The sequence below is a fragment of the Denticeps clupeoides genome, chromosome 7, assembly GCF_900700375.1.
Source record: "Denticeps clupeoides chromosome 7, fDenClu1.1, whole genome shotgun sequence".
In the NCBI taxonomy this organism is placed as follows: Eukaryota; Metazoa; Chordata; class Actinopteri; order Clupeiformes; family Denticipitidae; genus Denticeps; species Denticeps clupeoides.
The window spans coordinates 11,524,989-11,547,108 of record NC_041713.1 but is presented as its reverse complement, the minus strand read 5'-3'; the positions used below and the strand labels follow the sequence as shown (position 1 = coordinate 11,547,108).

Below are 22,120 nucleotides of genomic sequence, written 5' to 3'. Positions count from 1 at the left end.
CCCACCTATGGATAAAGGGCTCTATATTTGGCCTCTTCAATAGGGGACAATCCAAGGACAATCCAAGGTGGAACAGGTTTTCATATTGAATTGATGTTTCGGTCTTTAGTTTTGCGAGCATTTCGTTTTATGCCTGCAGTTATTTTTCAGTACAGAAAAAAAAAAAAAAAAAGCTGGCCCCGGAAACACCTGAATTCATATTAGGAAGTTTCCGTGACATCACTGGTGAAACGCATTGCTGCTGACTTTCAGGCCAGTGGAAGTGCTGCTGTTTTTAGCACAGGTGCTAATGGCCGTATCCGCAAGGCAAGGTCCGAAAGCGTCATCACAGCGTTTTGTGATTTATAATCCGTCGCTATTGGATCATAAACTCATCCTGACTCGTTTTCAGAGAGGTCCAATCACGAGGCGTGGGATCGTTCTTGAAAAGGTCGCGTTACAACCCAATTTGACTCCTCTCTTGGTTCATTGGTCATAGTTAATATTCTTGTATCACAAATACTCCTCTTGCCAGGGTCCAATTTGTGGAAAGGTTGTGGTTAATGGGGGGGGGGGGAAAGGCAAAATTGTGCAGAATTTGGTAGAATTTGCATTAGTTTTTGCGATACCAGAGATGTGGTTTCTTTAAGGCATTTGCAGGAATTTATTTATTGTTGTTTGGGAACCCCAACACCTAGAAGTCAAACTTTTATTTTATATTTTGACTGGTGAAATTAATATGAAAAATTAGCATTACAGTTGTGGCCTAGTGGTTAAGGAGGCGCCGTAATCAGAAGGTTGCCGGTTCGAATCCCAAGCTCCAAGGTGCCACTGAGCTGCCTCTGAGCAAAGCACCGTCCCCACACACTGCTCCCCGGCGCCTGTCATGGCTGCCCACTGCTCACCAAGGGTGATGGTTAAAAGCAGAGGACACATTTTGTTGTGTCACCGTGTGCTGGGCTGCAGTGTTTCACAATGACAATCACTTTCACTTTCAGTCATGTAAAGTCATTTTTGCCATATGAATCATACAAAAATGACCCAAATGGCCTTTTCCACTCACCAAAGCCATGCCATGTCATTTGAAGAGTGCTGCAAGGTCGACTGTAGCAGGTGACTTGCGCAATTTGCATGTTTGGCAGTCTGTCCCGATTGTGTAAAATGCCGCCTGACATTTAGAATTTATCTAGTCTCTAGTTATCTAGTCTCCAAAACAGTTGGTAAGACCGGATAATGACTGTATGTATGTGTGTGTGTGTGTGTGTTTGATGAAACCATGTTTTTGGGTGGATTCCAAAACCCTCATAATCTAAATCTTTCTATATTTATTTCTAGTTGAGTTCACAGTTGAATAGGGTGGGTCTATGCGAGTGTCTCAGACACGCAGTTAGTCAGAGTAGGGGCCTACTTTTTGTTCCTGTCCAGCTGTGCAGCTGTAGATGAACCTGCAAGGTCCTGGCGATGGGCGTGTCTCGCAGTTTCCTCGCATTTTGAGTCAGCGTAAGGACAGGGTGTGTAAAGCTATTGTAGGTCAGCTTTCTGGTGCACCACACAGTGTAGTGTGAGATGCAGAACTGTGCTTTAACATTTGTGTGTGAATGGGAAGCCTTGCCCCTGATTCAGCTGACTGATATGCAGTGTGTATAGTGTGTGTGTGTGTGTGTGTGTGTGTGTGTGTGTGTGTGTGTGTGTGTGTTTTTCAGTGGGCTTGTCTCCCGTGCCTGCTGCGCTGATATTCAGTGTGTCACGATAGCTGGCTCAGTTCAGCAGGAACAGGGGCCCAGTCCTGCACCTCAGATCCTGACAGACACCCTGACATGAGAGCTGAGTGAAGATGTGAGTACCATGCAAAAATCATTACATAATTAGCTTATGTTTTATCAAAGGACAGCACTCTTCATAAAATATAATACTGCTTTTACTGCATGTATGTATGTGTGTATGTGTGATATATACACACACACACACACATACACATACATGAATTAGTTTTAGATTTCTGTGTGTGTGTGTAATGAATATGCATGTGTTTACATGGAAATGTAATTAAATAAAACATTTAATAAATAAAAATCACTATAAAGCAATTGAATTGTGTGTTTTCCACTTTATTTTCATTCAATTTTTGTTCAGTGGAAATTTTTACCTGCCTCTTTAGTGAAAATTTCACACCCTTTTACTGCTTTCTTTTTTTGTTGTTGTTTACCTTCCCTCTTTCATTCCCTTTGTCCCAACTCTCCTGTTTTATCTTTTAAACCTCACGTCAATACCTCCTCTAACACACTCTGGTGTAGGTGGGCTTAGTAATGAAGGGAAAGCCCTTGGGGGGGTAGACCTCGGGGTGGCGCCTTAAAACACAGCCAGGGATTACAACAGACAAGCCCGCACCTCCAGCCCCAACCTGCTGTCTGCTGGTACCCATATGGAAGACGTGAACCCATTCACACGAGTGTCTTTTCATGTGTCCCTGGTCTCTTTTTCATTTATGAAAAACCAAACATCATTATCATTACAACTGCTGCCATTAATAATTAAGGTGGATTTATAAATATTGGGTATGAAAGTGATATTTTCACACACATAAAATGCACACATGACTGATAAGTCATAGCATTAAAAGCACTGACAGGTTCATTCATTAAACATTCATTCACTGTTTAATATGGTTACAATCTTTGGATATATTGGGGGGAAATGGGAAAACAGTTCTAATGCCTTGAGGGACATAAAACAAAGTCCAAATGTTGGCCAGGACATACAAGGAAAAGAAACGTGCCATCCATAACCAATCCATAAAGAAAGTCTTTGCCTCCATTGCTCTGAAGGCAAAGCGAGACAATATTAATCAGCTGGTTTTAATATTGTGGCATGTTGAGGAGAATCAGATAAAAACAAAAAATGTTCCTTTGCTTCTCAAACCCCAAGCAGGTGACCTGAGTCATAATTTATTGTTTTGGTAAAAACAAGGAATATGGGGTCAGGGCGAGTCATCTGGAACGAAAAGATCAGAGAGAAAACAGCAGATCTGATGCCCGATAGCTTGACTCCTGACTCCACTGAATAAGCAAGGCCAGTCACATTTGGTTTTTTTTGTTTTTTTTTTTTAAATAATAATATTAATCTAATAATAATCTAATAATATTAGAACATAATATTTAAACCAAAATGAATCACATCTCACTCACAAGTAAAAATGATGCACGTTTGCACACTTTATGAATTAGAGATTTTTTTTTAATTATATTTTTTATTATAGAACGGAACTGAAGACACTGGAGAACATGTGAAATTATATAATAAAGAAAAGTTTAACTTTTGAGGTTCTCCAAAGCAGGGTATTTTTGTGTGTCACTTTCTCTTGCATTGGATTCTTCAAAATTCTCTAGATTTAGGTAGCTTATTTAGTCACAATCATTCACATTTCACTGTTATTTAGCAGTACTCTGTGTCTAATGTCAGTAAGGTTATATATTAAAATAACAGCCAGCAAAAATCTGAATGCAACGGTAAAAGGGTTTCATTCATCAGCGATAACGTGGAAGTGACTGACATTTCACGTTTGTTCACACGTGAACAGGGGTTTGTTTATTTTCGTGGCTTTTGCACTGAAAGGTGTTGTGTCGTGAGAAATTCTGTATTCTTATGTGTGATCTGCATCAGGGTGAATAAGAAAAGATTTTTTTAGCAAATGATGAGATTTAATTAATCTGATTTTTTTTTTTCATTTAACGTCCAGCGCTTTGAAATCTACGGAACAGTTAAATAAAAAATGGTTCAACAACGTGAGAAGAGTTTTATGAGCAAATTTGCTTCCTATAATTTTTTGAGGGTGTTTTTCTGCAGACAGAAGGGTTCCTCTGCAATCATCGCACAGGAAATCCAAATGTCTGCCCAGATAAGTGTCCTCCTCAGCCCCATATTTATTGGTTTGTTTTTTTTACAAGCCATCATCACACAGCTGCCCTACAAAGCAAACATTCACGGGGGCCCGGTTTGGCCCGTGACTGTAAAGCCAGTGGTACAGACATGGTAAAAAAAAAAAGGGTGCAGAATGTGTGCATGGCGCGGTATTCAGGCTGAGCATGTCGGGACGGGAATGAAGTATTACAGTAACAAGGAGAGTCCAGGCCACGGATGTTTGCATACACTGCGCCGTCGCCACGGCGACAGAGGGACTGTCCGTCAGCAGGCGCAGCCGGCTGCGTCAATGCAGCGGCTGACATCACACTCTGCTTCCTGTGTGCACACCTTCCCCTCTCGCTTTCTAGTTACCGGGTTTCACGACACTCTCGCGGCCCGGTCCCCCGCCCGCTACCTCACAGGTTAACGCTTCATTTACACCGCTCTCGGGTGTAAGGATTTGTCTTTGTTTATTTGTTTGTTTAACAATAACAAAAATTTCTCCGTAAAAGCTTTCATTTCAAAAGCTTAATAAAAGCTTTTTATTTCATATAAAGTATTGAGAAGAACAGTCCATAAATACAATAAGCTCAACATACTCAAGGCTTATTCTACACATAGAATCACTTCTAGGCAAAAGGATGTATCAAAAGTGCTCCATTTGTCATGTAGTAATTATCACTTTTCATTTAATTGCATTTTTCAGTCATACAAAATTTTGAGAAGGGTTCAGTAGACCAAACTGCACTTGTAGTCACATTTTAAATGATGATGTCCTGAAAGGTGCTGCATGAGAATGACCCTCCCTCCTCTACCCTGACTCATTCACCTCAGCTTAGCTTAAAAAAAAAGAAGAAGCACTCAATCATGTAGTAAAAGCCTGTTCTCCTTTCTCCGAAAGCTTCCGTACACCGTGCTCCAGGTGTCCGCGGCAGCATAATAGGGCGCAGGTTGCCATGGGCGCAGTATGAGTAAACATGACCCCCGACACGCCACGAGGGCGTCCATTGATCTGCTGAGAGCGGGGAAAGTGACTCTGCTCCACGACCGGGCTGCGCCGACATTGAATATTTCGCTCGAGGTGATTTCCCAATGAAATATCTGGATATAAACTGGGTTCCCCAACATGTCACCTTCACTGACAGTTATGTGTGATCTAATTAAAAACATTACCAGCATTGTGAAAAAGAATAGACTGATTATCACCACTGCTGGAAACTCCTGGTTCAGGCCGATATAAATATAGAGAAAGTCCCAAAAATGTACTATAATGAGCTGCTGAACAGTTGTTCTCTGTCTCGCTCGCGCACACCGAGAACTTTGCCAACATTTACTGTAGCCTAGAGACAGTCTGTATCTGTGTGTGTGTGTGTGTGTGTGTGTGTGTGTGTGTCCCACCTACTGCAGAGGAACGGGCAGTGTGGACTGCACACAGACACAATTAGCATTATGATCATGCAAGCGGAGAGCCCTTCACAGAGACCTGATTGTCTGGAGGGAAACAGCCAAACACTGACGACACTGTGGCCGAACCTACGCAGCGTTACGAGCGGGTGATAGAGAGCCACAGTCATACTTGTACCCCAAAAAATAAATAATAAACGTCACCTCACAGTCCCCTCCCCTGTATGTCCCCTTTACCTATTCAGCAAATGAGCTTGTCCAAAATAAAAAATAATAATAATGCTAAATATAATAATCATGAGATCCCCCACCAGCTCCACACTTTTTAAATTAATCGTTCTGAAAGTGAAGTGACTGTCATTGTGAAACACTGCAGCACAGCTCACGGTGACACAACGAAATGTGTCATCTGCTTTTAACCATCGCCCTTGGTGAGCAGTGGGCAGCCATGACAGGCGCCCGGGTGGCAGTGTGTGGGGACGGTGCTTTGCTCAGTGGCACCTCAGTGCAGTTTGGGATTCGAAACAACCACCTTTCAATAACTGGGCCGCTTCCTTGACCGCTAGGCCACCACTGGCCATCAGTGGAGAGCGCAAGCGCACGCTCCCCTCTTCACCGGCGCCTCCCTGCTGTTACCGAGTAATGCCTGTCTACAGGAGGTCTATACGTTGGTGACGAGAGCGGATCTATACAGCTCCACATGCTGGGTTTGGTCTTTCCGGACAAGCCCTGGGTAAACAGACATTATAGAGTGCAAACAAAGGGGATTTATGGAAAGAGAAAGGAGGAAAGGACGGGAGAAAGGAAAGCCACTGCTGTCGTGGACACCTGATTAGAGGTCAGGCTTATCGTCCCTAAAAAGGTTAATAATGTGCCACAAACATTAATTATATCGTTATTGAGCCCCATGCAGCTCATGTCATATGAAATAATGTTGAGTGTACAGTAGTTACTCTAATCAGGTACACAGTACTGTCTGCTTTGTGGTATTAGTGATTCATTAACTCTTACCTTCAACTGTCTGACCTTATTCTCTTTTTTTTTTTTTTGGAGATTTGTTCACTCACCATTTGTGTTAGATGCTTTCCTGTCGGCCATTCAAATTTGATCCCATATAACGAAAAGTGATTTTTAAATCAAATTCAAATTTTATTTGTCACATACACAGTCCTACACAGTATGATATGCAGTGAAATGCTTTAATATGCATAGAAATATAATTTCTATATATAAATAAAATATATATTAAAAGAATCTAATTTTAAGAGACTACTCAGTTCAATTTTGGATGATGCATAAATAATAAAATTGATTGCTTTGCCTACCAAAAACAATAACAGCAGCATTCAGCAGCCTAAATCATGTTCATGAAGGGACGTTTCAGATGGAGCATGACAATTCTGTTTAAATGTCAGCGTGTGCGGCGGCGGCGGCTCTCCTCCTACCCGGGAAAACACTTGACTCAATTCCACTTTATTTACACGCCGGCGCTTAGCAGAGCTCACGGCCACCAGAAAGCAACGTTTGCGTTGCTCAGATAGCGGCAGTCACATGACTCGGCCTGCCCTGTCTGCACGTGCGTTTCTACACACACACTTACATGCCCCCATACAAAGGCACAAAGCCTGAGGGGCCACAGGATTTAAGAGGAGTTTAAAGATGCTTTGCATAGTGTGTGTGTGAGACAGAGAGCAAGATAGAGAGAGAGAGAACACACCCTGAAGCTCTGCCTGCCTTGAAGCTCATTCATCAGACCTTACGAACAACAGACGAGCAGAAGAGTCGTAATTAAGCACGAGGCCTGGAATAACTTGCGTTCTCATCATTTCTAAGGTGAAAAAACACTTAGTACCCAGAGGGGGGAAATGACTTCATTACTGCAAGAAGTTGGCAGAATACACACGTGTATTAAGTACAAGTCAAAAGAGCACAACGCACGCCATACATGCCCATTACTGCGTCGAGGTTCAAAGGGCGCGAGCGGTTTCGCAAGTCGGCCCATGCACGCACCCTGCAATTTAAGCAAAGTCACCGAGCTCTCCAAGCCACATCCATCGTATAGATTACTCACTGTTTAACACAGCAGGCAGAAAAAAAACAAAAAAAGAACAATCGCTTTCGTGGCCGCAGGCTTTTCGCTGAGGTCACGGTGTGCACAAGATATCAAATCATCATAATTCAGGAACACGAGCTCCTTATCGCTTCCATGTGGACGTTTAAGAAATTAAGAGGAGATTGGAGGACTTGTTCAGCTCGCAAATGGGCATACGTGAAGATACCTGAGAGGGTGCCACGCCGTTAAAGGTGAAAAATGACAACAAGACTGCATTTGGAGGAAAAGGTCAGGCGGCTCAGATTTGGTTAAGAGGCCACGTTTACAAATGCGTGTGTCGCCAGCTAGTGGCCGTATACCGTCGGTGCTGCACTCTTACCGATTAATTGACTCTTACTCTAATCTCAGTTTTATGAATGGAAGTAGACTTTTTAATATTTCTTTTCTGATGGGCTTATGAAGCTTATAGTCAATAATAACAGGGAATTCCATTAGACCCATTCCACAGTTATGTAATGTTGCCAAACCATATTGTAAAGTTACCACAGTTTCATTACCATGTAACCTGTTTACACTTATGTACATAAAAATGTATAATTTTTTTTGTGTTTAGGGCTTTTTTGTTACCCAATAACGCATTCATATGTGGGGCAGATGCCTCTCCGTTTGATATGAATTTATTAAATTTGCTTGCAGTTTATTCTACCCGTTTACTGACAGTCACTGTGTCATTTAACGACTCAAGATGCACAAAAGACAACATCGAATAATTTTTTCTGGTTTTATTTATATGGCCCTCATACACAGATTGGGCGTCTGGGCATAAATACTCGACACAGATTTTACACAAGGCTGTTGTCCGCCGACAATTTGACCACATTCAAAATAAAAAAAATAAAAAGGATAAAACTTTGGCTCTGAGAGATGCAGCTTCACTTTTCTGAAACCTCTCCCCCCCGGAACACACATTCACACTCCCCACTTCCCTGTGCTTAATGTAAATGACGGACAGATGGAGGCAGCAGCAACATGCACTTGTGGGATAAGACGTTCTTGTCTCCTTGTTGCCTACAGCTTTTCAGGAAACAGCATGCACCATGAAGAAATTGTCTGGGCTACACACACACTCACACACTCTCATGAACAGATCTGCCGTGGAAGATAAGAATTGAGGCAGCGGGTGGAGAACGCAGAAGAGGCCACATTACTCGCTCTTCTCAGCAGTCAGTCTGCTGGCATGGTGTGCAAATGTCTCAGCAACCAGCAGAGGGAAAACTAAAGAGGCGTCGGCATACACCTAAAAAAAACAGACCAGCGCCAAACACATGGGTCACAGGACATATACATACACATCCTTAAAGTACCGCCTTACCTTCACTGGCTTGGAGTCCATCCGGATTTTACCCCACGACACTGCCTCATCAGGCCTCGCCCCGGAATCGGAGCCGTCAAACTCCTGCCCAGTGTTCACGAACACAGCGTAATCTGCACCGTTCCTCTTCACGTGTGTGTGTTTGAGAAAGAGAGAGAAGGACGTGTTACTAAACTAACTAAAGTAAATCATAACTGAAGTTATCATTCTTGATAGATTAAAACTAACCATTGTCAAACTGAATAACTGAACTAAAACTTTCAATGTTACCATGAGATTGGCGTTGGCAATGTGGTGCTTCACCAGCCCGCCTCCCAAAATGATCATTCCAGTGCGTTTGGCGAACACAGCTTTGCTGTTCAACCTGCGGATATCTGCAGCAAAACAAGCACAAAAAAAATGTGTGTGCGTGGAAAGAATGGCAACATCTCCAACACATAAAAATCTCCCAGACTCACCTTCCACTATGTCCAGCACGAGTCCTGGGTTCTTGTAGGAGTGGAAGTAGATCATGTCACCCAGAGAGCCGTCTGTCAGCGCCGGGCTGAACACTGGAATGTCGTTCTGTACGTGAGACGGGAAAGACACTGGTCAACAGAACCCCACGACCACATTACACTTAGCCAGAGTAGTATGCACTTACTTTGTAAGCCCAGTAGTACACAGACTCTGGGTTGTTGACCTCTTTGCCCAGTCGGTGGATCATTTTAGAGGGGGTCCAGTGAGTGCCCTGTTGAAGAGTTAGACATGTGAGCTTTAGTGTCATTTCAGCTACGTACAGGTTAATCAGTACATAGTGAAACAATACAACGTTTCTCCATAACCAGGTCCTACATGTAACATTTAAACAAAGTTACAGACTGACGTAAAGTCCAGGCTACATCATTAAGTGCAAACATGGGACACAGGCAGTGAAGGAGGAACATTTAAAGCAAAACATGTAGACAAAGACGACAGACAGCGCTAAACCAGTGAAATGAATGTAATGCAAGGTGCCAAGTAAATCTGTTAGAGGCGCAAGAAAGAAAAAAAAAAGAGGTCGACAAACCGAGAAGCTACAAAATAGTAAAATAAATACATGCAAATAAAATGAAATAAAACACTTCACAAGACTCACCTCAGCTTTCTGTTCTTGTACCATCTGATCTAGTATGGGCATCAGCCAATCCTCAAACTTACAGTAGTTGTCATTGGGCACTAGGAGATTACCGATCCTACAAATAAGTACACGCACACAAACACAAGTTGTAATGTTGTAACATTACCAAAAAAAAGTGACACACATGGTAATGAACAAATTTTAACTAAATAAAATGAAAAGTCATACTGAAGTGTCAACTGAATAGACCTGTGTAGAAAGAAGAACCTTGGTTATCAGGCTGGGGTACTTTGGCTCCCACTAGTAGTACATGAGAAGAATCTGGGACTATTGTTAACATTCAAGGCTGTTTGTTTAATTGAGATATTATGAACAGCATATTATGGTAGCAGTAACCGTAATGCAATGTGTAGCAGCCGCAGTAACCATGTTGATACAAGTATCAGAAACTCTGATGTGATGCTCTTTGCTGAAGAAGGCAGCCATTCTACCTGTTGATGCCTCTCTGCCTAAGTTCTTTCCCATCGAGACTGAACTCTCCTAGATAGGTAGGCGCCAAACACTTAATCAGATCTTCCTCCACCCCTCCAGCCGTGGTCACAATCACATCAACCTGGAAAGAAGTGATATTTATCCTTAAATACAGCTGGATGTCTCTATTTGAAAAAGAATGAAAAAAGTACCATCTTGTGTTGTGCCAGGTAGCGAATGGTCTCTCTAACTCCAGAGCTGATGAGGTTCGAAGTGTAGCCCAAGAAGATGGTACAGCCTGAGTGGACCTGTGCTGCATCACACTCTTTCTCAACGTCTACAGGCTCCAACCGCTTCTCTATCTTGAGCACAGAGGACCACCACAGACACAGACACAATTTGTAAAAGTGCTCACTGCCCACTGGCTAAAGAAATAGGCCACAATAAAGGCTGGATTCGGGCCACACCATCTTATTGATTTCCTGGACAGCCAGACCGAAATTGCTGGCCTGGAACCCTGTTGTCAGGTAGGACCGCAGCAGCCCCCTGAGATCCACCCCCTGGTTGAAGTCATACCCTTTAATACGGGGCATGTCCTCCGGGAGGCTGGAGCTCTCCTTCAGCACTGCCTCCCTGGCCACTGGAGGGGCCTGGTCAGCCATGCCTCCTGTCACGAACAAAGAACAAAGCCCTTGTTATTTAGATGGATGATCCAAAACCTCAGTAAACTTAGCAAGGAGTTCTGTATTCGACAGACACTCATGTGAACTTGAGTGAACACACGCGTTGGTTTTTCAATTGCTGCAGCCGATTGTGAAAATGCGACATAAGGCAGCAGCTTTTCCGGTCGTTTCAAAATAAAGCGAAACACCAAACCTCACTATAACCCTAACTCTATTACCCTCGGCTTTCACAAGTTAAGGTGCAAGATGTACATGGATTTACGCATGAAGTTGGATCCCACGCTGAAAAGACGCGATATTCATGTATATTAAATAATTCCCCGTCTTTCCCGTTTGCAACTTTTATTTTGAAACCTCGCACACCGTCAAAAGCGCATCGAGCGCCCTCAATTGGAGGAGCGGCTGCGTTATTTCGCTTTTTCACAATTAATGCTGTAATTGAAAACCAACGTGTGTGTGTGTGTGTGTGTACACAGACGTACATGACTTTTTGAAAGTGTACATTTGTAGGTCTTTGTTTAATGAGTAAAGGAAAACCAAGGTTAGATCTGCGAATGTCTGTCGAATACAGAACTCACTGCTAACTTTACTGAAGTTGATCCAAAACATCCGCTACATTACAGCATTGATAAAGCTTTCTGATAGCGTGCAGTTTTTAAAAGACAAATTAGGCTGATGCCTAACAGGCTTGTCTTTAACGGGCAATGGTCCAGAAAGCTTAATCACTTCGATTTGGAGTTAGAAAAACAACTGGTATAATTGTATGAAGTGTTTGCACCACACTTCTGACCAATTCTGTATTTTTTTTTTTAATCTGACACATTCACTGCAGATACGTGGAGATCCCTGGAACCCACAACATATTGTATATTACAGTATGCACTTTTACTGATCAACAACAACCTACACTTCAGCTGTTGGCTGAATTAAATATAAAAAAAACAGCAGAATTGCAGAAGCTCTGGCTGACGGGGCTAACTGCTAACCAGCGACAAAATGCGGCGTTTACGCTCCCGCCGCCGAAGAAACAATCGCAAAGGAGCCTTACCGCGCGTCCTTTTAAATATAACAAATGCGACGAGGAACGAACCGCTACACGACACCGGGTAAACGAGCGTTAACGAAGTCGCGAGGGCGGACCAGGAACCGGTTCGCCGGCAGACATGTTTAAAGACGTCCCATAAACAACTACGGAGAGCCGAGAAGGACATGAGCCTTTTAGGCGTTTTTTTAATGACACAATTCGACGAGCAGATTATTCTTACTACAAATCTGGAAGTGGCTTAATTTGCAATGTGATGTAATGCTTAGGTGCTAAGAATCTGACAAATATTCAAGCACATAGTTGCCTGCGATGGCGAAAAGGTAAGTTTATTCTGTTTACAACATTTAGTCTTAAATAAGGGCAGTGTACATTTCCTGCTAAACAAATACAGGTAAACCTAATATCATGCCACAAAACTGTTTTCTTTTTCTTACTGCCTAAGAAGTCAATAAAATCAATTAAACTCATGAAGCATTGGGTTGTCTCAAACCTGCTATAATGTGCACAAATGGGGTGGTAGTAGCATAGTGGTAACACACATGCCTGTGAACCAGAAGACCAGAAGGTCGCAGGTTCAAACCAAGACAGCGGGCCCTAGTGGGCCCCGTAATCAGGTAATTGGAAGGTTGCCGATTCAAACAGCCAAGGTGCCACTGAGCAAAGCACCGTCCCCACACACTGCTCCCGGGGCGCCTTACATGGCTGCCCACTGCTCACCAAGGGTGATAAAGCAGAGGACACATTTCATTGTGCATCCCTTCACTTTCACTTACTACTATTGTGTCCTTGAGTAAGACACTTAACCCTGAGCGTGTTGTAAGTTGCTCTGGATATGTAAATGTAAATAAGTTGCTTCAGGAGGAGTGTCCCTGTAACCTGTCCCTGATAGCAAGTTGCTTTGGATAAGGGTATCTGCTAAATGCCATAAATGTAAATGAAAATCACACCAGCCCTGGAGTCAGGCTTATTTCATTGTGAAGTTGGGCCCTCTAGGTCCCTACTGCTCGGTTATGACAGCCCTGGTCCATATCCAGGCTGATCCGACTTTGTTCATAGGTCATTTTCCTGGGGAGCTTTGAAGACAGTCACGCTCACACAAATGCCTTTAATGCAATTTCTCCCATAATGATTCTTTCATGCTGACGGCAGGGTGTGATGTGAGCCATGACATTTCCAGGCCCTGTGGAGCTTTTGAACAGAGTGACCTCACTGGCTTCTGAACGACCATCAATTCAAACTTCAGTGGGAGGGCATGGGGTTAAAAAAGGAAGCCTGTCCTGAGCACAGGCACACTCTCTTCTTTCTTCAGACCTGTGAAAAGTGAATAGACCTTAAATTCCGACATTGGGGACTGTTTTACGTACGTAGAGGATGAGCGTGTGAACATACGTGTTTCTGATGGAAGGCAAGATGTACAGCTGCAGCAGTGTTCTGCAGGCAAGGAAAGCAGTGGAGCAACTCCGGGCAGAGGCCAACATCGAGAGGATCAAGGTGATGTGTGAGACTGAAAGAGTTTGCACTTTTGTATATTATATTGCAGTGAAGAGGTTACTAATGGGAAGATGAGACACAAACAATTATGAAGTTACATAAAAATTGGGACTATGCAATCAAATTCATTTTAAGATATCACTAATTGTGAGGGGCGGTGGTGGCCTAGCGGGTAAGGAAGCGGACCCGTAATTCGTAAGGTTGCCGGTTCGAATCCAGGACCTCCAAGGTGCCACTGAGAAAAGCACCGTCCCCACACACTGCTCCTCGGGCACCTTTCATGGCTGCACACTGCTCACTAAGGCTGATGGTTTAAAGCAGAGGACACATTTCGTTGTGTCACCATGTGCTGTGCTGCAGTGTTTCACAATGACAATCACTTCACTAATTGATAAGGAGAAATTAGAATATATCCCCTCAAGTTTAACAGGTAATTGCACTCTATCTGGCCAAGAAGGTTTAGATTTATAGATTTTTATAAAAAAAAAAAAAAAGAAAAAAAACGGCCTTTTATTTTTACACAGATCTCAGTGGCCGCTGCCCAGCTGGTTCAGTACTGCCAGGAAAACGGCCGATCCGACCCACTGCTTACTGGCATCTCTGCCTCGTCCAACCCATTCAAGGACAAGAAGAGCTGCCTGCTGCTGTAGTGCACTGCTGGGCTGGAAGCCTCCACACCAGCGGCCGCTGTATTCTGCAGTATTCTGAAGTATTCTGAAGTATTCTGTTACAGGAGCACAGAGCACATTCACCAGAAAAAATATTATTTAAAGTGTTTTTATTTATTTGGTTTAGCCTTCCAGTTTGAGCTGTGGCTGAGCACTAGTTTGTGGTTTCTGGTGAATGTTTTGTGGGGAGCACCCTAATGGAGAAGGATGGAGCAAATTTGTTTTTTCCTCCTTTTTGCAGGATAGTGGGAACGAATCGACCATTGTTATCTTTGTAAAGTGGACTTAAGTGTTTCCCTGCCGGCTAGAGACTACTCGCCAATACTCGCAGGATTTCGGGTGATATAAAATATTTTTTAAAAATGTACTACTCCCATGGAACTGGACCGGGCGTTAGCTCTGCAGGTCAGCTCTGCAGTGCTCATACCTGTGCAATGTGCAGGGAGGAACGTAGGTTTGACGGGCGTTTGAGTTGTACATGTTTCTGAACGGTGCTGCAACCGTGGATCCGTCAGGTTTTTATTAGATTTTTGCTCTTCTATTCCTGTTTACCTTGTAATTGCCTTGTTCATTTTACTCTCCATGTGCTTGAGTGTTCAATAGTGGTTATTATTTGGCTTTAAGAATAACCCAAGTTTTAATTTTAAATTGAGGTTTGATTTTATTCAATTTTTTTTTATTTGTTACAACTTCTGTTATATGTTACCCTTTCAAATAAATTCTGACTAATAAAGTTTTAAAACAGAAACATTCTCTAGAATTAAGTGTCCCACTGTGGCTGAGGGGGGTTTAGCATTAGAATAGGACTTCTCCAGTATAGCCTGACATTCACCTTACTCCATTCAGATTCGCCTAAACGTTGGGTATTTTCCCCCGTTACAGAAGGATAACCGAACAATGAACAACCTTTGCTGTGCTGTGACGATTGATTGATGGCTTGGCAGTCATATAGTCTCAATTGATTCATTGAACCGAAAAAAAAAGTCCCCAAAAAAGAAACATTGCATAATATGCCACAAACGAGTTTGGCTCTCTTTAATTACTCCGACAACATCACATAAAAGCATGGTGAGGTTTTCAGTCATGTTTACAGAAATCAGTCCTCACAAACCCTTTTAATATTATAGTGTTGTGTGTAACTGCATGATGCAGTCTCACGACCCCGTGGCATGACATTATTTTTCCTGGTGCATATTCATCAGCGGCAGCGGAGGTGTAGCAGAGTTGTAGCATATGTGATGAAGGCTTGTTGGCAAGACTGATGGAAGGGGCCTCACTCTAGCGGTTTCCACACCTCTACCGACATTCCGCCCGAAGCTACGGCCAGCACACCAGCATCCACGCTGAGCTGTCGATGGGGAGGCAAAGCATGTAGTTCAGTCATTACACAGCATGCAGGTCAGCATTAAAAATTTATTAGCCAGGGATTCTATCTGCAGAGTTTTGGAGGAAGAACACCATTACCCCGTTGACTTCTGCAGTGTGGTGCAGTGTGCTCAGCGTCCTAGGAGGGGCAGATGGGAGGTGAACCTGGCAAAAGCACCACGACACAAATGGTTACGCTACAATTTCACCTGATTTTACTGTGTTCTATTTAACATCTTTCAGGAAGATCATGTTCAATTACATTTTGATTAGATATAGATGCAACTCAGAGGAAGAACCTTTCAATGCAGTTACACAATAATTAGACAAAAGAATGCTCCGAGTGATATCTGCACCAGAGGTTTAAGGAAATGGACTTGTGACCTACCTACCTATTGTGGCGCTGTCCACAATAGGTAGTGGGTTTGTGGCGTTTGTGGAAACTGTGTGTGATTAAAGACTATGATTTGTTCTTCGTTTCCTGTTCCTGCTACATGTCCTGTAACTAGGACAACAACAAAAAAAAGCTTTTTGAAGTTTGCATTGTGTGGATTTCAATGCTGTGAGATTAAAATGTAGCTCTATTACAACATATTGTAATGTGTTTTTTCCATATAATCACAAACCAAAAGCAAGACTTGTTTGAGATGTGGAGGATTCAGTGTCATTGTGATATATTTTAATGTTCTCATAATACTATAGGTAACAATACAGTTATTTGACCACAGAGATCAGGCAGCATACCCGTATGGAACGGTCAGAGGAACAGGTATACAGTGTCCCCAGGGAGTGGTGGATACCAGTGACCAGAGAGGTGTGTCCCACGTTAAACTTGGCCAGCGGTTTAAAAATGCCAGCCTGCGCCGAGAAGGTGCGGAGCAAACCGTGGTTGTCCCCCGCCCACACCTCCCTCCCGTTGTAGGACATGGACAGCAGGTATGAGCTCAGCTGATGAATGGGAGAGGTAAAGAAACAAAGAGGAGAAAGATTTAGTGACATTTTTCATTTATGGTAGTTATCAGATGCCCTTGTCCAGAGCAAATGATAATCAGTAGTTACAGGGACAGTCCCCCTGTAGCAACTCAGAGTAAAGTGTCTTGCTCAGAGACACAATGGTAGTAATTGAGGTTTGAACCTGTGACTGTGTTCTTCTGGATCATAGATGAGTGTGTTACCTGCTAGGCTACTTCCACCCTCACGAGTGTGTTACATAGCAACAGGGTGCAAATAAGACAGAACCTATCTGATGGTAACTTTCTGCCGAAATGGAAGCCAGACTTATTAAACTCCCTTTCAGATCAAAATGAATTTATTTGTGACAGCAATTCAGCTTAAGTAGGATTACTAGCTCACACCGAGGTGAGTAAATCTGTGGTTTACTTCAAGACATACAAGGAGTATTGTGTGTGTTAGCGAGACAAAGACAAAGAGTTTGCACACATCAATGAATTGTTAAAACAACTGAACGACTCACTATTGATGACCAAAGACATAAAGAGTGATGTGAACAATCCGCCATTCAGACATGGGCGGGGCAGGCCAAGTAAAAGTAATCGGACTATACGCTAAACTCATTGCTTAGCTTGATTGTTGCATTCAGTACCTTGAATTTTTGCAGTTGTTTCCTGGCTCTAAGGTCAAATACAGACAGACTGTGGTCCTTGCTGCCAGACAGGATGTAGTGGTCATCTGCTGCCAAGCACAGCACAGCGTCGTTGTGGAGACGTAGGCTTTGTACCAAAGGCTCTGCGGCTATGGAAGGAAAATATCATAATATCAGTCCATTTTGAAAATTAACACAATATACACTACCAGTCAAAAGTTTGAATGCACCTACTCTGTGGTGGATATGGAGAGTAAGAATATTTTTTGTAGCAGGAGAAAGTGAAGTATGTTTCATGGCTGCTTTGTTCACTATTGTCATCATCAAAAGCCGCTTCACAAGATGCTCATTAACGCGAACGAAAGATAAAAAAAGTTTTTTGTTTATTGAATAGTTTTGTTCTATAATGTGAAAAATGCAAGACCCATAAATGAGTAGGTGTGTCCAAACTTTTCATTGGTAGTGTACATCAAAAAACACTGTCAATCCTCGTTATTCATAATTTTGATTGGCCTTGGCCTTGTATTGAAAATTACAATCAAGGATGTTATGCTGAGATAATTATCATGTCATCACCTAACTCTATGATAGGGCTAGGCTTGTTGACTCACCTCTGATATCATATAGTCTGACCTTCTGGTCATATGATCCAGTAAGAAGGACATCTGCTTGGCATGACATACACAGTATGGCAGCGTGGGCCTTAATAAGTCCCCTCTCTGCCCCACCGGCCCCCAGGTCCCAGAGGCGGACGGTGCTGTCAAATGAACCTGATGCCAGCAGTTCATCCCGGGCAGCCAGGCACCACACCCACCCGCGGTGGGTGCTGAACGTGCCCCGGGCCGTAAGCGTCTGTAGGAGGCGGCTATCGGAGCCTGGCCGCAGGCTCCACAGGTTCACGTTCCGGTCCCGGGAACCAGAGGCACAAACTGCACCCTCCCTTCCGACCAGCAGTACCGTGTCCACGTCGGCAATGTGTCCAGGGAAGAGCGTAATCCTCTCCAGGGATGGAGGAACTGGGACAACGTGGGACCCACCTACCACCTCCGGCGCTTCCTCTGCGGCTTCAACAATTCTCTCACCATTCTGCTCTTCGTCCCCTGCCCCAGCCCCTTGTTCATTGGGTGCCAGTACTCCCTCTTCAACGTCCACACCCTCCATCGCCCCATCTTCTGCTACTCCGTCAAACAGATTGTTCTGTCTGTCCATCCCAGGTCCTCCTCCATTCTGTGCTTCCCTGTCCCTTTCTCCATCAGTTTGCATCTCTTTGGCATTTTGTTGTCCCATCGTGGCCCAGAGGCTGATGAGGCGCTCCATCTCCAGGCAGGCAGTGGGCCAGTCAAAGTTTTCCCGAGGTCCCACAGGGTACGAGGCCTTCGTGGCAATTAGCCTTTGAGCCCTCATCTGCCAAGCGCCGGTGTCCTCGCCAACTTGTCCCAGAGCACGACACACCTACATGAGATCAACAAATCCTGTGGGTTATATTTTCATCTCCATATCACTTTAACTTTAACACATAGAAGATCAAAAAGTGAGCAGGGGAGACTCGATTATTATTATCATCAATGGTGAATGCGTGAAGTCTTCTATTTTGATCCAATTAATGCCATGTAATCAAACCAGAGGATCCAGGTCCAAACCCCACTTACTAGCATTGTGTAGTAAGTGGGGGCAAGACACTTAACCCTAAGTTGCTCCAGAGGGGGACTGTCCCTGTAACTACTGATTGTAAGTCGCTCTGGATAAGGGCGTCTGATAAATGCTGTAAATGTAAATGCTTTTTTTACGAGTGACGTCATCAGGAGTAGTTTACTAAGTATACTATGGTATATAAAACTGAGTTCAAAGCCACAGCAGGGCCACCCACCTGGGGCAGGACATTTATGATGCACTGGGCGGGCAAGTGCGAGGCGATGCAGGACACAATCTCCCATGGCAATGACAGCAAACCAATTGCATCACTGCAAGGGGAGGGACTTTCCACCGGGCTAGCAGGCTCGGGTTCCGGATTCAGCCTACAGAGAGAGCCCTGAATTCAAACTCATGCAATCGCTCACTTTCCATAAACGTTTACTCAGAGTTCTACTCAGGGTTTCAGCTGCTGGAGCCCATCCCGGGACCCTGAGCACACCTGGACAATTCAGAGTTATCAATTCATCTAGTGCACATGCCTTTGGACGTCAAGAGGAAACCCACGGCAACACAGGAAGAGCATGCAAATTCCGTGCACACAAGGTGCAGGCTGGGATTTTAACTTACAACCTTGGAGCGGTGTACCCATGCAACTTCAGATCTAATGAAATATATCACCCTCATCAATATAAAGAATGATCTTTTGATTAATAAATCTTAGAAAGAAATGTATGACCTCAACTGATCGAGCTGATTGATGTCATGACTGGCAGGGCTGGCTGCGCTCTCCCAACCTGCCCCATCCCCTGTTGCCTCTGGCTGAGACATCTGCAAAACACACACAGAAGTCATCAGTATAACAGAGAAGACTATAACATTAGATCAGTCCAGCTTATTGTTGATTAGACCCCCTGATGAAATTAGACAACACTCTTGAGTTCTCAATGAAAATGACCATTAACAACAAGTGTTTGATATTTATAGAGTAACACTAAGTGTAATTAGAATATTTTATTGATACATCAAGTTGAAACAAGAATTAGACAATCAAAACTATTAGCCCCCTGGCACAACTGACACTGTCTCTTAGATTAGTTCTTTACTAGATTAGCACAGGTCTCCTAAGGGATTTCGGCCCTTTGTTGTAGTGCATGGACATTCACTTTGAGCACCAGCCACAGATTCTCAATAGGACTGATTTCGGGGCTCTGTGCGCGCCATTCCAGAATCTTGGTTTCGGTATTTTTGAGGTACTGTAGGACAAATTTGGATGCATGCTTTGGGTAATTGCCTTGTTGGAAGATCCTGCCACGACCTAAACTTAGACTATAAGACGATTTTTGCATAATCCCTCTCAAAATGTCAACAAAATGTTCTTTTTTCATGATGCCATGCACCTGTACAAGGCTCCCTGTGCCTGAGGCTGCCCCACAGCATAATGCTCCCACCACCGTGTTGCTTGCTTTGCCCAAGGTAAGCAACATCCATGTGCCTAAGCAGTTCCACTTTAGTCTCATTAGACCAAAGCACGGACTTCCAAACTCATCTTTATTTTGCAAATGTTCACGGGCAAGCCTGAATAGGGCTCTGATATTGTGACTTTTGAGTAAAGGGGTTCTTGAGGGATGACGAGCCCTCACAACTGGGTTCCTTGAAACACTGACTCCAGGTCAGCATCGATCATCTTGGTAGATGTCTGGGGTTCCTTGCTGACATCTCTGACTATTCTCAAAATCTTGCGCTTAGGAAGCCAGGAGACTGCATAGGTGTGGTTTCAAAGCTGAATGATTCATTTCTCTAGGTGTTTTGAAAGCAAATATTCACACAGGTCCAGTATTTTGTACCCATTTTTTAACTATATTTGATATTTTTTTTAGACTTGAATTATGTCTTTTATATTACATTACATAACCAAAAGAAACCAAAAAGGACTGGTGAATGTTTCATCAATGCTGCAAACATTGAGAAGTTTGGGAACGTGTTTCATGATTCCTGGGGGGATAATAATTTTGACCTCAACTGTACCCCATTACCAATATCTAGACATGTCTAATTAGTTGTTTAGAATTATTCTAAGATAGTTGCATTTTAAGTAATGCTAATTGGTAATTGTGTAGCAATTCATGTTAAATCGGAGGAAATACATGGCTTAGAGAATACAATGAACCTTTTTCCAAATTTGACACAATTAAATTGCTCCTGCGTTTATCCTATTGGATCAACAGACCTGAGTGGCGAATAATGACTTTTTACCTCGAGATGTCTCCGCGTTCGGAAGTTAAGAGAACAACGCCTGTCACATCCAGCTCCCTGTCACCAGAGCCGCCGCCCTGTTGATAAGGAACGCCGTTCCGACCGGCTAGCTGGTTAGCGTCGCGGCATCAAGCGCCCATAAATGGGGGACGCGTATTCTGTACTGCAACGCGAACCAGTCTCGATCGAATCGACTGACCGCGACACAATTAACGGGCGGCTCAATGTAAACAAACCAGCTGAGCAGCAAAAACGGCTGCGGGTCCATTCAAATCGGGGCGCGACCCATATGACGTCATCACTGTGAGACGGGCGAGATCACAGACCGAACGTGTAGTTTTATATATTATACATTTTAAAAGTAACGGACATTAAACGGTTGGTCCGAACGCGTGATTCTTGGGGTTTTATGTTTCACAATGATTATTTCCTAAATTAAAACTAAACTCAATTAAAACTATTAACACACTGAATAGCAAGTTTACACTTATGACTGAACTTAACATGAAAAAGCCCCCAGTTTTATGCACAATTAATGAATATGGTATGTTAACAAAATGCAAAACAGTAATGAAAGAAGTTCACACTAAATTCATGTTTAGAATCAGCTTGGTAGAAAACCTTTATTTTACCATTCACAGAAGTAAAAATAGAAAGTGAGAAGTTTGATACACAAGTTAATATTCAACTTGCACAACCATTGAGGATAAAAGAAAATGAACTGAATGCATGTCAAGATCAAATTGAAAAGAAAGATTAAAAACACTTCCCTCAAGGGTATGAATTAAGCTAACCCACAGCCCCCAACCACCCCATCCCAGAAGCCAATGAATTAAAAATAAAAGGTCGCTATAAAACAACGAAAACAAAAATTCTTTAAATAAAAAGAACATACGTGGGGAAAAAAACTTGTAAAGTCTAAAAAAAACTTTGTGCATGTCTGCACAAAAATAAAATGGAAAAATACAAAAAAAATAAAATAAATAAAAAAATTGTAAAATTTAAATAAACAAAACAAAAATACATTGGGGGAGGGGGGCATTTTGTCTATGGTAAAAATTCTTGGCAACTAAACAAGTGGCATACTTACAAAATATATATT

General features: G+C 43.1%; 3 protein-coding genes across 6 annotated transcripts; 1 reads left to right on the top strand and 2 right to left on the bottom strand.

Moving 5' to 3' along the window:
* Positions 1 to 8,103: 8,103 nt before the first annotated feature.
* dhps (deoxyhypusine synthase) lies at positions 8,104 to 12,136 on the bottom strand. 3 transcript variants are annotated; one of them, XM_028986953.1, is made up of 10 exons: positions 12,010 to 12,136; positions 10,746 to 10,945; positions 10,491 to 10,640; positions 10,299 to 10,420; positions 9,826 to 9,922; positions 9,352 to 9,438; positions 9,167 to 9,272; positions 8,979 to 9,082; positions 8,709 to 8,834; positions 8,104 to 8,633 (listed from the first exon to the last, which is right to left on the bottom strand). In XM_028986953.1, the coding sequence occupies exons 2-10, from the start codon at positions 10,938 to 10,940 to the stop codon at positions 8,541 to 8,543; spliced, it is 1,080 nt and encodes a 359-aa protein (XP_028842786.1). In that variant the 5' UTR covers positions 10,941 to 10,945; positions 12,010 to 12,136; the 3' UTR covers positions 8,104 to 8,540. The 3 variants fall into 3 exon arrangements, with proteins under 3 accessions (XP_028842786.1, XP_028842787.1, XP_028842788.1); XM_028986954.1 differs by lacking the exon at positions 12,010 to 12,136 and adding an exon at positions 11,036 to 11,119; XM_028986955.1 differs by lacking the exon at positions 12,010 to 12,136 and adding an exon at positions 11,062 to 11,108.
* A 1,132-nt stretch (positions 12,137 to 13,268) lies between these two features.
* On the top strand, positions 13,269 to 16,041 carry LOC114794903 (guanine nucleotide-binding protein G(I)/G(S)/G(O) subunit gamma-12-like). Its single transcript, XM_028987746.1, has 2 exons — positions 13,269 to 13,497; positions 14,022 to 16,041. Exons 1-2 carry the CDS (start codon positions 13,405 to 13,407, stop codon positions 14,145 to 14,147), a joined length of 219 nt encoding a protein of 72 aa, XP_028843579.1. The 5' UTR covers positions 13,269 to 13,404; the 3' UTR covers positions 14,148 to 16,041.
* Positions 14,872 to 21,292, bottom strand: fbxw9 (F-box and WD repeat domain containing 9). 2 transcript variants are annotated; one of them, XM_028986115.1, is made up of 8 exons: positions 21,012 to 21,292; positions 19,502 to 19,593; positions 19,001 to 19,148; positions 17,745 to 18,585; positions 17,134 to 17,282; positions 16,275 to 16,478; positions 15,630 to 15,695; positions 14,872 to 15,513 (listed from the first exon to the last, which is right to left on the bottom strand). In XM_028986115.1, the coding sequence occupies exons 2-8, from the start codon at positions 19,591 to 19,593 to the stop codon at positions 15,439 to 15,441; spliced, it is 1,575 nt and encodes a 524-aa protein (XP_028841948.1). In that variant the 5' UTR covers positions 21,012 to 21,292; the 3' UTR covers positions 14,872 to 15,438. The 2 variants fall into 2 exon arrangements, with proteins under 2 accessions (XP_028841948.1, XP_028841947.1); XM_028986114.1 differs by having other exon boundaries at positions 21,019 to 21,292.
* Between the last annotated feature and the right edge of the window lie 828 nt (positions 21,293 to 22,120).

Excerpts from the sequence above, each read along its gene's own strand:
- dhps (XM_028986953.1), bottom strand. The coding sequence starts at position 10,940 with ATGGCTGACCAGGCCCCTCCAGTGGCCAGGGAGGCAGTGCTGAAGGAG. Across the intron at positions 9,923-10,298 it reads AGGCAGAGAGGCATCAACAG|GATCGGTAATCTCCTAGTGC; the intron begins GTAGAATGGCTG and ends ACTTATTTGTAG. Across the intron at positions 8,634-8,708 it reads TGGACTCCAAGCCAGTGAAG|GTGTATGCCGACGCCTCTTT; the intron begins GTAAGGCGGTAC and ends TGTTTTTTTTAG.
- LOC114794903 (XM_028987746.1), top strand. The coding sequence starts at position 13,405 with ATGGAAGGCAAGATGTACAGCTGCAGCAGTGTTCTGCAGGCAAGGAAA. Across the intron at positions 13,498-14,021 it reads CCAACATCGAGAGGATCAAG|ATCTCAGTGGCCGCTGCCCA; the intron begins GTGATGTGTGAG and ends ATTTTTACACAG.
- fbxw9 (XM_028986115.1), bottom strand. The coding sequence starts at position 19,593 with ATGTCTCAGCCAGAGGCAACAGGGGATGGGGCAGGTTGGGAGAGCGCA. Across the intron at positions 17,283-17,744 it reads CAGACTATATGATATCAGAG|CCGCAGAGCCTTTGGTACAA; the intron begins GTGAGTCAACAA and ends TTCCTTCCATAG. Across the intron at positions 15,514-15,629 it reads ACACTGCAGAAGTCAACGGG|CTCAGCGTGGATGCTGGTGT; the intron begins GTAATGGTGTTC and ends CCCCATCGACAG.